Source organism: Emydura macquarii, unplaced genomic scaffold (assembly GCF_026122565.2).
Source record: "Emydura macquarii macquarii isolate MOO-44397 ecotype Brisbane River unplaced genomic scaffold, CSIRO-AGI_Emac_v2 contig_318, whole genome shotgun sequence".
Classification (NCBI taxonomy): Eukaryota; Metazoa; Chordata; order Testudines; family Chelidae; genus Emydura; species Emydura macquarii.
Genome location: NW_027130455.1, coordinates 883067 through 896049, shown reverse-complemented (window position 1 = coordinate 896049; position 12983 = coordinate 883067). Strand labels below are relative to the sequence as shown.

At 39.5% G+C, this 12983-nt stretch overlaps 1 protein-coding gene across 3 annotated transcripts in view; it reads left to right on the top strand.

The window, feature by feature from the left end:
* The window catches only part of GRIA4 (glutamate ionotropic receptor AMPA type subunit 4), a 275597-nt gene that overhangs the window by 92874 nt on the left and 169740 nt on the right, over positions 1 to 12983 (top strand). For all 3 annotated transcript variants that reach the window (XM_067567661.1, XM_067567671.1, XM_067567680.1), the window contains exon 3: positions 310 to 549. In XM_067567661.1, coding sequence (XP_067423762.1) covers positions 310 to 549 — 240 coding nt within the window. The remainder of the gene's footprint in view (positions 1 to 309; positions 550 to 12983) is intronic.

The following is a 12983-nucleotide window of genomic DNA, read 5'->3' as shown; positions in this document are numbered from 1 at the left end:
GCAACATGAGATATTGCAGGTTGACTTTTCCTTTGATTATAAAATGTTAATTTCTTATTTAATTCATGTATGCTGTTGTAATTAGCACAAAACAACAGAGATAATTTATCATTTATAATCAAGTGCATCCAAACGGTTTGGTGCTGTTTTGTTTAAAAAACAAATCCATATAAAAAGTGAAGTTTCTTACGTACATTTAAATAGATCAGACCGAATCAATAAGAATTTTGTATAAATGCTGGAATATATACACAATGTGTTTGTTTAAAGGTTTTGTTACTAGTTGAAGTGTGTTTTGTTCTCTTTCAGTTTGCTCCCAGTACTCTAGAGGAGTTTTTGCCATTTTTGGACTGTATGATAAGAGATCAGTACATACCTTGACCTCATTCTGCAGCGCCTTGCACATCTCCCTCATCACTCCAAGTTTCCCCACAGAGGGTGAGAGCCAGTTTGTGCTGCAGCTGCGACCATCTTTACGGGGAGCACTCCTAAGTTTGCTGGATCATTATGAATGGAACCGTTTTGTCTTCCTTTATGACACAGACAGGGGTAAGTAGCAAACCCTTTCTTAATACTTTGGTTTGATTGACCGTTGTGACAGCTGAGCATCTTTATATTGTGTTAAGCATTTTAAAAATAAAATGTAGTTCATTGGACTGAAATAAATTGAGTGGCTCTGCAGCTAAAGGAAGATTTCCTTCATCTATAAGTGCTGAGCACTAAATGTGTACATTATATAAATAATATAATAAATGTATATAATAAATTATACTGAGCCATACTTCTACATTTGAAAAGCTAAAATGTTTTAAGTGATATTAATGTCACTCATACATAGACTGATAAAAAGAATTCAGAATTAAAGCTTCTATTCTGTTTGTAACTCTGCTCCTCTAGCAGCAAGTTTTGATCTCAGTGACCAGAACATAAATCTGGAGTCACCCCATTTAAGTCATTGGAGTGACTGTGGATTCCCACTGGTATAACCTGATATCAGAGCCTGGCCCCACTGTGTATCCACCATATGGAAGGACCAAGTAGTGGAGGGTTCATCGAGGGTGACTGCATCCCACTGTGTTGGGACAGAAGAGGGGAATGTTGGTGTAACGGAGACCCTAAGAGAGCATGGATCCACTGGGTGACACATGCCTGGGAAAGCACAGAGCAGCATACCATGTCCTCTTCTTTTCCCTATATCTTGTGAAATCTATCACAGCCCATCCACTATATAACATCTACTTGTAATTGTACATTGCTTTAAAACATAGTACCATTTCTAATAGAACTGCCTATTTATACACAGATAGATAATATCACAGAGCACTTTAAAATCTTTCAGAATGATAGACAATTGTAAGTATGCCCACTGTACATTGGTACCTCAAGCTTTAGTGCCAGGTTGTGGAAGCAAGATTTCATCCTCCACAAGTCTGGCATTCATAGTGCTGCACAGCCCTTTTTTATCCCCTTTGTGAGTGAGGCAAGGATTTGGCCCATAGTGACTAGGCTTGTATGTTAGAGGCAGGACTTTTCTCTTTATGTTATGGGCTTGTCTACATGGGGAAATTGACCAGCATAGTTACAGAGAAATAATTATTCTGCTATAGCAATGCCTGCCAGTTTACCTAAGTAGACAAACCCTCTGTTTTAGTGGATTCTGATCTTAGTTTTTTATTGCCTGAATCACAGGTAGTTGGGCCAAAACTAACAATACACACAAAGGAGTGGGTTCAAGTTTTTCCATCACTTATTGTTTGGTCTAAAGAGATCTGACATAACATTTTTTGCCCTTTTGTGCATCTAAAGAAGGAAGTTTTGAGAACTACTGTAGTAAGTGTTGAGTCATTCAAAGTCATAAGTCTTATTGAATTGAAATCTATTCTGTGATCAAGAAGCAGTAATAAAAGATCAGACAAAAAATAGCAGAAAAGTGCAACAACGTTTCACCCAATAAGCCAATGACATTATTGAAGCAAAAGACCACAACCTGTATTCACCCTTTTCATCTTAATTTCACATGCTTAATTAGATCGCCACCATTTTCAAACGCACATTGTCACACCAAGGTCAGTGTGAGAACATCATTTATAACAACATGCTTAGAAAATTCTTAAGGCATTGAGCTCAGCAACTTTGAAATCATCAGTATGTCTTTGATATAGAGATGACATATTTGTCTGCTGGAAGTGTGGGTAAGCGGTACTGGAGACTCTTTAAACATCAGAACAGCAGATTTATTTTTTGTCGTTGTTGCTGTTTAATGCAGGGAAAAAAAGAAAATGAATCTTTTCATTTGTAGATGTTTTGGTTACCTGTAAAGAAGATTGCTGTTAAGGATGGCATATTCCCCATAAGAAAATTCAGAAAACATATGGCTACCAAATTATTTCCACCCTCATTTCATAACATAAGACAAGCTTCACTGAGATAGTGATTCAGAGCCAAGATATGACAAAGAATAAGTAAATGTAAAGAGACAGAGATGAATTCTGCTCTCAGTTTCAATGGAATAAATCTGGAGGAACACCACTGAAGTCGATTGTTATGAGGCTTATGTTGGTGTAACAGAGAGCAGAATTTGGCTCCATCTCTTTAAGTGTACAGAATTAAATCTAGGTGGGTGGTATAATTTGGATGAGATTAGAGCTCTGAAGGACTGTATGGCAGTGGGAATCAGGCTGGATCCCTCCATTTTTATTTACAGACATTATAATTTCATTATAATTTTATAATTGTTGAAATTGTCTAAAAAGTATATAAAGTAAATTCCACTTTTCCTGATCTTTACTCTTGACTTTCTCTCTCACATTTGATGGAAGTGGCACACAGTTGAAGAGATTTTTGACATTTTCATCTCTCTTTATAACTACCTTAAAACATCTTGAATTTTAATAAAGCAGCCTGTACAGATAAATTGATTAAAGTTAAACAATTTTGAATATACATAGAATCATAGAAACGTAGGACTAAAAGGGACCTCAGTAGGTAATCTAGTCCAGTCCCCTGCACTGAGGCAGGACTAAATATTATCTACACCATCCCCGACAGGTGTTTGTTTAACCTGTTCTTAAAATCTTCCAATGAAGGATATTCCACATCCTCTCTGGGTAATTTGTTCCAGTGCTTAACTACACTTACAACTTGGCAAGTTTTTCTTAATGTCTAATCTAAATCTCCCTTACTGCAATTTAAACCATTACTTCTTGTCTTGTCCTCAGTGGATAAGGAGAACAATTGATCACCCTCTTTACAGCAACCTTTTATGTGTTTGAAGGCTGTTATCATAGCCTCCTTCAGTTTTCTCTTCTCCAGACAAAACAAACCCAGTTTTTTCAATCTTTACTTGTAGGTCAGGTTTTCTAGACCTTTAATCATTTTTGTTGCTCTCCTCTGGATTTCTCTAATTTATCCACATCCCCCCTGAAGTGTGATGCCTAGAACTGGACACAGTACTCCAGCTGAGGCCTTATCAGTGCTGAGTAGAGTGGAAGAATTATTTCTCATGTCTTGTTGACACCTTGACTCCTGTAAATACATCCCAGAATAATGTTTTGCCTTTTTTGCAATAGTATTACATTGTTGACTCATATTTAGTCTGTGATCTGGTATAGCCCCAGATCCTTTACTGCGGTACTCCTTCCTAGGCAATCATTTCCTATTTTGTATTTGCACAAATGATTGTTCCTTCCTAAGTATAGTACTTAGCATTTATCCTTATTGAATTTCATACTATTTTTTTCACACCATTTCTTTAGTTTAAAATAATTTTGAATTCTAATCCTGTCCTCCAAAGCACTTGCAACCCCTCCCAGTTTGGTATCATCTCCAAATGTTATAAGTGTATTCCCTATGCCATTGTCCAAATCATTTATGATTATGTTAAATTGAACCGGACCCAGGATGGATCCTTGTGGAACTCCACTTGATACTCCCTGTCAGCTTGACTCTGAGCCATTGATAACTACTGTCTGAGTACAGTTTTTCAGCCAGTTGTGCAATTACTTTATAGTAGATTCATCTATGCTATATTTCCCTCATTTGGTAAAGAAAAGGTCATGTGAAACAGTATCAAAAACTTTAGTAAAGATAAGATACTACTCTTTCGCACCTCCCTACAAGGCTTGTTACCGTGTCAAACAATGACATTAGATTGGTTTGACATGGTTTGTTCTTGACAAATCCACGCTGACTCTTACTTATCTTCTATGTACTTGCAAATTGACTCTTTGAGTATTTGCTCCACTGTCTTTCTGGGTACAGAGTTAAGATGACTGGTCTATAATTCCCTGGGTTGTCCTTATTTCCCTATTTATAGATAAGTACTATATTTGTTCTTTTCCTCTGAGATCTCTCCTGTCCTCCATGAGTTCTCAAAGATAATTGCTAATGGCTCAGAGATCTCTTCAGCTAGTTTCTTAAGTATTCTAGGGTATATTTTGTCATGTCCTGCTGACCTTGAAAACATCTAACTTGTCAAAGTAATTCTTGGTGTGTTCTTTCCCTATTTTAACTCACATTCTACTCCATTTACACAGATGTACACTATGTTAGTCGTCTGATTACTGCTAACTGTTTTGGTGAAAAATTAAACAAAAAAGGAATGTAACACTTTGACCATTTCTGTGTTTTCTATTATTTTCTTTCCCTCCTCAATGAGTAAGTGTCTTTTTTTGCTCAGGATGAGGCTTGATACGGAATGAGCCAGTTCAAATCTGGCCCAAATCATCAGAGACTCAGCATTACCATCATCTGGCTCTTTATTGGCTTGTTTGAAATAAGTTAGAGGTTTCACTCCTGTTCCTGGTCTGGTCAGTTCAAAGCATCCTCTTATGACATGCTTCATGTTAATCTCAGTAAGGAAACAAGAAATGAATGAATATGAAAATTAAATTACTTTCTCACATCATATAGACTGGGAGCTATATTCTCTGCTGGCTAAAGGGGTGCAGTTCCATTGAATTCAGTGGCAATACTTCTGCTTATGCAGCAGTGAATTTGGTCTGGCACCCCTCCAACCCCATACTAAGCTTTCATGAACTCTGAGGCCTGCACAGGTTCATGAATCAGGGAGGAGGGAAGGGAGGGAGAGACTGCACAAGTATCTTTTCCCCACCCTCCAACATTTGTGCATTTCACAGGGACGAGCCACAGAATTGTTGGACAGCACAGACTTGGTTCAAGAGTTTGTGTTGCCAGCAGCACAATTTTCCTCAGAAGAGTTGTATTGGGATAAGACCATAACCCCACTACTCTATTCCACCAGCCAGAAGGTTCGACAGGCCATAGAGTGCATATTACTTTATCTGTGAGTGGCGGAATTGTCAATGCAGAATGTTAGTCAGCCTGTCATTCAAAATTCCACATGGGAGATGGAGTTTTGTTGTAGTGTATCGCCTCTTCAATCCACAGTGGTATGAACTGTGGCTTTAAATAGCATCTGTAGGTTACCTCAGACTCCTATAAGCTTTTATATAGATATGAGGCTAATATTGCCTTCGTTAGGAATTAACAGGTGGAACGCATCTTCAGAGGAGAGGGAGAAGGAAGACAGACCTGTGAAGAAGTGGGACACATCTTGGGGGAGTAGAAAAGGCTCCAAAAGAGATCTCAAAGGGGGAAAGATTGAGGGGAGCACGTGAGTTCAAAAGGAATGGCACATTACAGATGGATAAGTAAATGCATCACAGGTGGTCTTTCAGTCCACATACATAATGTACCACAATGTCTAGAAATACACCTGTACTGTTTACACGAATAACTTGCATTCAATAATATCCTCTCAGGCATATTGAACAGAATTCCCTCCCCTTCTGCTCAACCCCAAATCTGAAATAAAGGACGCACAATTATTTTGCTCACTTGTTTCTTTCATACTCTCAAATACTGCAGTTAAGTCGTTGATCTTAGATCCACTTGGTAGATATAATGATAGAATTTGAATCTGAGACATCGTCCCTGGCATTAAGCATTGCCAAGTCTTCTTGAGGGATTAGAAGCTAAAACCATAAATTCACGTCAGAATTTATGGATCCAACTCCATCAAGGAAACTTTGTTTGCCTCAAGGATCTGCCAGGGACAATGTGTCAGATTCAGCAGAGACTATTAGCTAAATTCTGCTCACAATTACACTGAAGGGGCTGAACCAATGTAACTGGTGAGAATAATCATAGGTTCAACATGCCAATATTTTTCATTGCTCTAATTTAGATAAATAGCATTGCTATTTCAAATAGCTAATTCTAATAACTTCAGAACACTGAGATTTATTGAATCTGGCATATACATGTAACTGAGTTGTTACCTGCATACCTTCCACATCTATTTAAATTAGAAATTAGTCAACTGTAACTGTTTACTGTAATTCAAAAAGTAGCTAAAAATACAGTAAGAAAGCCATTTACTTGAAAAACAGAACAACTGACTGTAGCTTTCTTCTATACCTGGCCCAATGTGTCTAATGTTATTTCTACATCCCAGACGTTACATCCTTTATGCTGTGAGAGATGCATTTTACCACCCTTTGATCCTAAATAAGGTGCTGGGATATCTAGATCAATGTGAGAAATGTATGAAATAAACTCTCTACAAAGCAGGAAATACTACAGGAGAATTGGTGGTGTGATTTATTGACTGGACACAAGCTGCTGTTTGTTTAATAATCTTTGGATCAGAGTCTGCTCTTAGTAACACTGGAGTATATCTGAACTAACTCCATTGTACACACCAGTGTAAATCTGGAATAACACTGTTGGCTTCAGTGTTGTGACTCTAGAGTTAGACCAGTGTAATTATGAGCTTCTCTTCTATGTTTCAGGCTATTCTAGGCTATCACTAAGCTTAGATCAGTAACAGAGCTACAGGCTGTTGATAGATACAACATCCAGCACTGCAGACGTCCAAAGAGGACTTGAAAAGAATCAAACAAGAAAGCCAGCCACACATCCAAATGTGTATGCTTTAGAAATTTATTTCAGTGTGGACATCTGAATCCTGCAGCTGCTGTACATAGTCTTTTATGTGGTCACAGGTGTTGGCTTCAATACTGGAGCACAGAGTGGTGGAAGACAAAGGCAAGCATAGTAGAGACTGCCAAGAACTAGAGGGAGAGCCAAGTTAATGCTGAATGTAAAATAAATAGTTGTGCCAATGTATTTCTAAAGGCATTTTTGTTTAGAAAAATTAACTTGTCTCTTGAGAAGCATTATCTATATAGGGACAAATGTTCAAAGTTATTATAAGGTACAATGTAGGCGATTTTTTAAAACAAGAGTGCCTAGAAAAGCACGAGCACTTAAACTCAAAACTTACTAATTTTATGTACTTTTTAATGAGCTCACCTTCACATATCTTGTGCAGAGTGTGTCAACCAAATTTATTCCTGGTGTAACTCCAATGACTTCTCTGGAATTACAGCAGGAATTAATGTGGATCATCTCAATTTGCTTGAACAGAGGTATGTTTAAGTCATGCCCCTCAGTAATTATGGTTGGTTCATAATTTCTATTTGTATCTATACACATATATTTTATTTGCTCTGTTCCATTGAAAAAGAAATTCCATGCTTAGATACATTTAAAGTGTGGTAGTTAAGCAGTTACCACAGCACTACAGATGCTACTTCTGCCTCTGTGTAGGGAACTTCCTGCCTTAGTATTTACAAATAATGGCACTAACAGCTGCTTCTGTTCCACAACTACAATGAATGTTTGAGTGTTCTATTATTTTTCAACTGGAAGGAGAGTTACCAAGGGGTCTTTTGGTTACAAATAAAAGCTCAAAATCCCTCTTTTGTAGTGCTACCTTTGTGGCTTTTAATATTAATGCACACCTGGACACTGCAGGAAGTCTCTTTCTGGGCAAAGGGCCTACATTTTCTTCTAACACCGCTTGGATTTTGAATGGCAAGCAAAGCATTAATTGTGAGTTGATGGCTCTTAAGTGTACAGAATAGCAGTGTGGCACCAAAGAGAAGCGATGTGAAGGGAACTTGTATGCAGTGTTAGCAGTAGTATATGGCTAAATCAGTTGGGTAGTTGCTGGGTGATCTGGCCCTTTAAAGAAGGTTTCAAGGTCCTGCTTTGGCTCTGTTCCCAGTATAGCCGAGAACCAAGAACTATTTTGGAGTTTGTGGTCCAGAGGAACAACAAGGACTGGATAACTTATCTATGGAGGAGACTTTGGTAGGAGAAAAATTAACAGCAACATGATATATTCAAGAGCAGAACTTCAGTTTCCTAGGAGCATAGAAGTGTACATAGGAAGCACAGTTTGGGTAAGAGAGCAGAGAGGTTATTGGTACATTCCCCGCTCCTGCATCTCTGTGTGAAGATCTCTCAGAATCAGGCACTAAACAACTAGAGTCCATTGCTGTAACCCCCACTCACATCAACCAGTATTTAATCACACAACCCCTCGTTTTAAACTCAGTGGAACAACTGCATAAGAAAGTGCTACTCTGAGAGTAACCATTGCGGAATTGGGCCCTTACAGGATATAAAGTCCATGAGTAAAAGCAGCTTTTAAAGAGCCATGTGTAGTGGATTAGGAGTATACAGAAGACGTTACATTAGATTTTAAGTATTTGAGACAATATCTTGCAAAAACTGAATTGGAAAATCAATTCATATTGGCATTGAGAGGAATATTTTCATATAATATAGATTAAAAACTAACTAAAAGACTAAAAATAATGACAAATAGCTGTGTGTCAAGCATTGGGGGACCTGTCTGTCTAGTAGGGGTGATTGTGGGATCAGTTTCTGATGTCTTCATTAATGGTTTTCAGATGACGATAAAATGAGAAGATTATCAATGCAAATCTCAATGAGGTCAGAGAACTTATACAAAGATTTGGGTTATGTCTACATCAGACCTAGAAGGTGTAATTTCCAGCTTGGATAGCTGCAGTAGCGATGATCAAGCTAGTGCATTCAAAATAGAAGTGTACCCACGTCGGTGGGAAGTGCTAACTGCCCCAAGAACGACCCCTTCTGAAACATACTTGGGCAGCTAGCCCTTCCCAGTACACATGCCACACTTCTATTTTTAGTGCAGTAGCTCGATCAGAGCTACAATGGGTATGTCTGCTAAAGCTGGAACTTACATCTTCCAGCTCTGTATCCCTAGAGAGATTAGAAATGGTTAAAAATGTTCAGGTTGAAAAAATGCAGGCTAATAATCCGTGGAAAAAATATGCCAACACATATATATTCAATGGGAGTAAATGCAAAAGGAAATCTAGGTGTAATAAGGAACACAAGTTAGACGTGAGTTTGTAGTGTGATATGGCAGCATAAGTAGCCAGTCCTATTGGCTACTGCATATTCAGTGGCATCACATCAAAAGAAAGTGATGTAATGGTTTCTGGAGTATACTATTCAAAAACATTATTGGATTTTGGACACAATGACTTAGGAGGAAATGTAAAGGAAGATAAGTATGTATATTTTAACCAAGAGGAATTAAACTGTGGACTTGTCCAAATGGACTTGGATTTTTGAAAGCCTTTGACAAGGTCCCTCACCAAAGGCTCTTAAGCAAAGTAGGCAATCATGGGATAAGAGGGAAGGTCCTCTCAGTGATCAGTAGCTAGTTAAAGATCAAAGGACAAAGAACAAAGGATAGGAATAAATGGTCAGCTCTCAGAATGGAGAGAGGTAAATAGGGGTGTCTTGCAGGGATCTCTACTGGGACCAGTGCTGTTCAACATATACAGAAATGATCTGGAAAAAGGGGTAAACAGTGAGATGGCAAAATTTGCAGATGATACAAAATTACTCAAGATAGATAAGCCCAAAGCAGACTGCGAAGAGTTACAAAGGGACCACACAAAACTGAGTGACTGGACAACAAAATATTCAATGTTGAATAAATGCAATTAATTAAATTCAATGTCGATAAATGCAAACTGGAAAACATAATCCTAACTATCCATACAAAATGATGAGATCTAATAGCTATTACCACTCAATGAAGATCTTGGAATCATCATGGATAGTTTTCTGAAAACATCTGTCTAATGTGCATCAGCAGTCAGAAAAGCTAACACAATGTTAGGCGCAATTAGGAAAGGTATAGATAATAAGACGCAAAATCGTAACGCCACTATATAAATCCATGTTATGCCCACACCTGGAATACTGCAGTTCTGGTCACCCCATCTCAATACAAGACATCTTAGAATGGAAAAAGTACAGAGAAGGGCAATAAAAATGATTAGGGGTATGGAACAATTTCCATATGAGGAGAGATTAAAATGACTGAGCCTGTTTAGCTTGGCAAAGAGATGACTAAGGGGGAGAATACCATAGAGATCTATGAAATCATGAATGGTGTGGAGAAAGTGAATAAGGAATTATTATTTACTCTTTCACATAATACAAGAATCAGGAGTCACCAAATGAAATTAACAGACAGGAAGTTTAAAACAAGCAAAAAGGACATATTTCTTCACACAATGCACACTCAACCTGTGGAACTCATTGCAAGGGGATATTGTGAAGGTCAAAACTATAACAGGGTTCAAAAAGAATTAGATACGTTAATGGGATAGAGTCATAGAATCATAGAAGATTTGGCTTGGAAGGGACCTCAGGAGGTCATCTAGTCCAACCCCTTGCTCAAAGCAGGACCAACCCCAACTAAATCATCCCAACAAGGACTTTGTCAAGCCAGGCCTTAAAAAATCTCTAAGGATGGAGATTCCACCACCTCCCTAAGTAACCCATTCCAGTGCTTCACCACCCTCTTAGTGAAATTTTTTTTTCTAATAACTAACCTAGACCTCTCCCACTGCAACTTGAGACCATTCCTCCTAGTTTGGTCATCTGCCACCACTGAAAACAGCCTAGCTCCATCCTCTTTGGTACCCTTCTTCAGGTAATTAAAGACTGCTATCAAATCCCCCCTCACACTTCTCTTCTGCGGACTAAATAAACCCAGTTCCCCCAGGCTTTCCTCATAAGTCGTGTGCACTCACCCCCTAATCATTTTTGTGGCTTTTTGCTGCACTTTCTCCAGTTTGTCCACATCCTTCCTGTAGTGGGGGGCGGGGGCCAAAACTGGACACAATACTCCAGATATGGCCTCACCAATGCTGAAAAAAGGGAAATAATCCTAGGTCATTCGATTGATCTGCTGGCAATGCTTCTACTAATGCAGCCCTTTTCCATCCTAAGTGCAGGACTCTGCATTTGTCCTTGTTGAACCTCATCAGATTTCTTTTGACACAATCCTCCAATTTGTCTAGGTCATTCTGTATCCTATCCCTACCCACCACCATATCTACCACTCCCCCCAGTTTACTGTCATCTGTGAACTTGCTGAGGGTGCAATGCACCCAATCATTTAGATCATTAATGAAGATGTTGAACAAAACCAGGCCCAGGAATGACCCCATGGGGCATTCAGCTTGAGATGGCTGCCAACTAGACATCAAGCTGTTGAACATTAGGACCTGGAGGTAACAGTGGATAAGAAGGGGGTAATGGTGGATAAGAAGCTGAATATGAGTCAGCAGTATGTCCTGGTTGCCAAGAAAGCTAATAGCATATCGGGCTGCATTAGTAGGAGCATTGCCAGCAGATCGCGGGAAGTGATTATTCCCCTCTATTCAGCATTGGTGAGGCCACATTTGGAGTATTGTGTCCAGTTTTGAGCTTCCCACTACAAAAAGGATGTGGAAAAGTTGGAGAGAGTCCAGCGGAGGGCAACAAAAATGATTAGGGGGCTGGAGCACAAAACTTATGAAGAGAGGTTGAGGGAACTAGTCTACAGAAGAGAAGAATGAGGGGGGATTTGATAGCAGTCTTTAACTACCTGAAAGGGGGTTCCAGGGAGGATGGAGCTAGGCTGTTCTCATGGTGGCAGATGACAGAACAAGGAGCAACGGTCTCAAGTTGCAGTGGGGGAGGTCTAAATTGGAGATTAGGAAAAAGTTTTTCACTAGGAGGGTGGTGAAGCTGTGGAATAGGTTACCTAGGGAGGTGGTGGAATCTCCATCTTTATAGGTTTTTAAGCTGAAGCTTGACAAAGCCCTGGCTGGGATTATTTAGCTGAGGTTAGTCCTGGTTAGTCCTTCTTTGAGCAGGGGGTGGGACTAGATGACCTCCTGAGGTCCCTTCCAACTCTATGATTCTATGATTATCTGTTGAGCTCAATTATCTAGCCAGCTTTCTATCCACCTTATAATCCATTCATCCAACTCACACTTCTTTAACTTGCTGGCGAGAATACTGTGGGACGCCATATCAAAAGCTTTGCTAAAATCAAGGTATATCACTGCTTTCCCCATAACCAGAGAGCCAGTCATCTCATCATAGAAGGCAATCAGGTTGGTCAGGCATGACTTGCCCTTAGTGAATCCAGGCTGAGTGTTCCTGACCACCTTTCTCTCCTCCAAGTGCTTCAAAATGGATTCCTTGAGGACCTGCTCTATGATTTCTCCGGGGACTGAGGTGAGGCTGACTGGTCTGTAGTTCCCTGGATCCTTCTCCTTCACTTTCTTAAAGATGGGTACTATATTTGTCTTTTCCCAAGTGAGGACACCCCCTCACTCCCCCAATCACCATGAGTTTTCAAAAAGATTGGCCAATGGCTCTGCAATCACATCAGCCAACTCCTTCGGCACCCTGAGATGCATTGCACCTGGCCTCATGAACTTGTGAATGTCCAGCTTTTCTAAATAGTCCTGAAACTGTTATTTCACCACTGAGAGCTGCTCACCTTCTCCCTATACTGTGCTGACTAGTGCAGTAGTCTGGGAGCTGATCTTTTCTGTGAAGATAGTTACGTCAATGGCTATTAGCCAAGACAGTCAGTGATGCAATCCCATTCTCTGGATGTTGCTAGCCTCTGACTTCCAGAATCTGGGAGTGGATGACAGGGAATGGATCACTCGAAGATTGCCTGTTCTGTTCATTCCCTCTGAAGCACCTGGCATTGGCCACTGTCAGAAGACAATGGGCTAGGTGGACCATTGGTC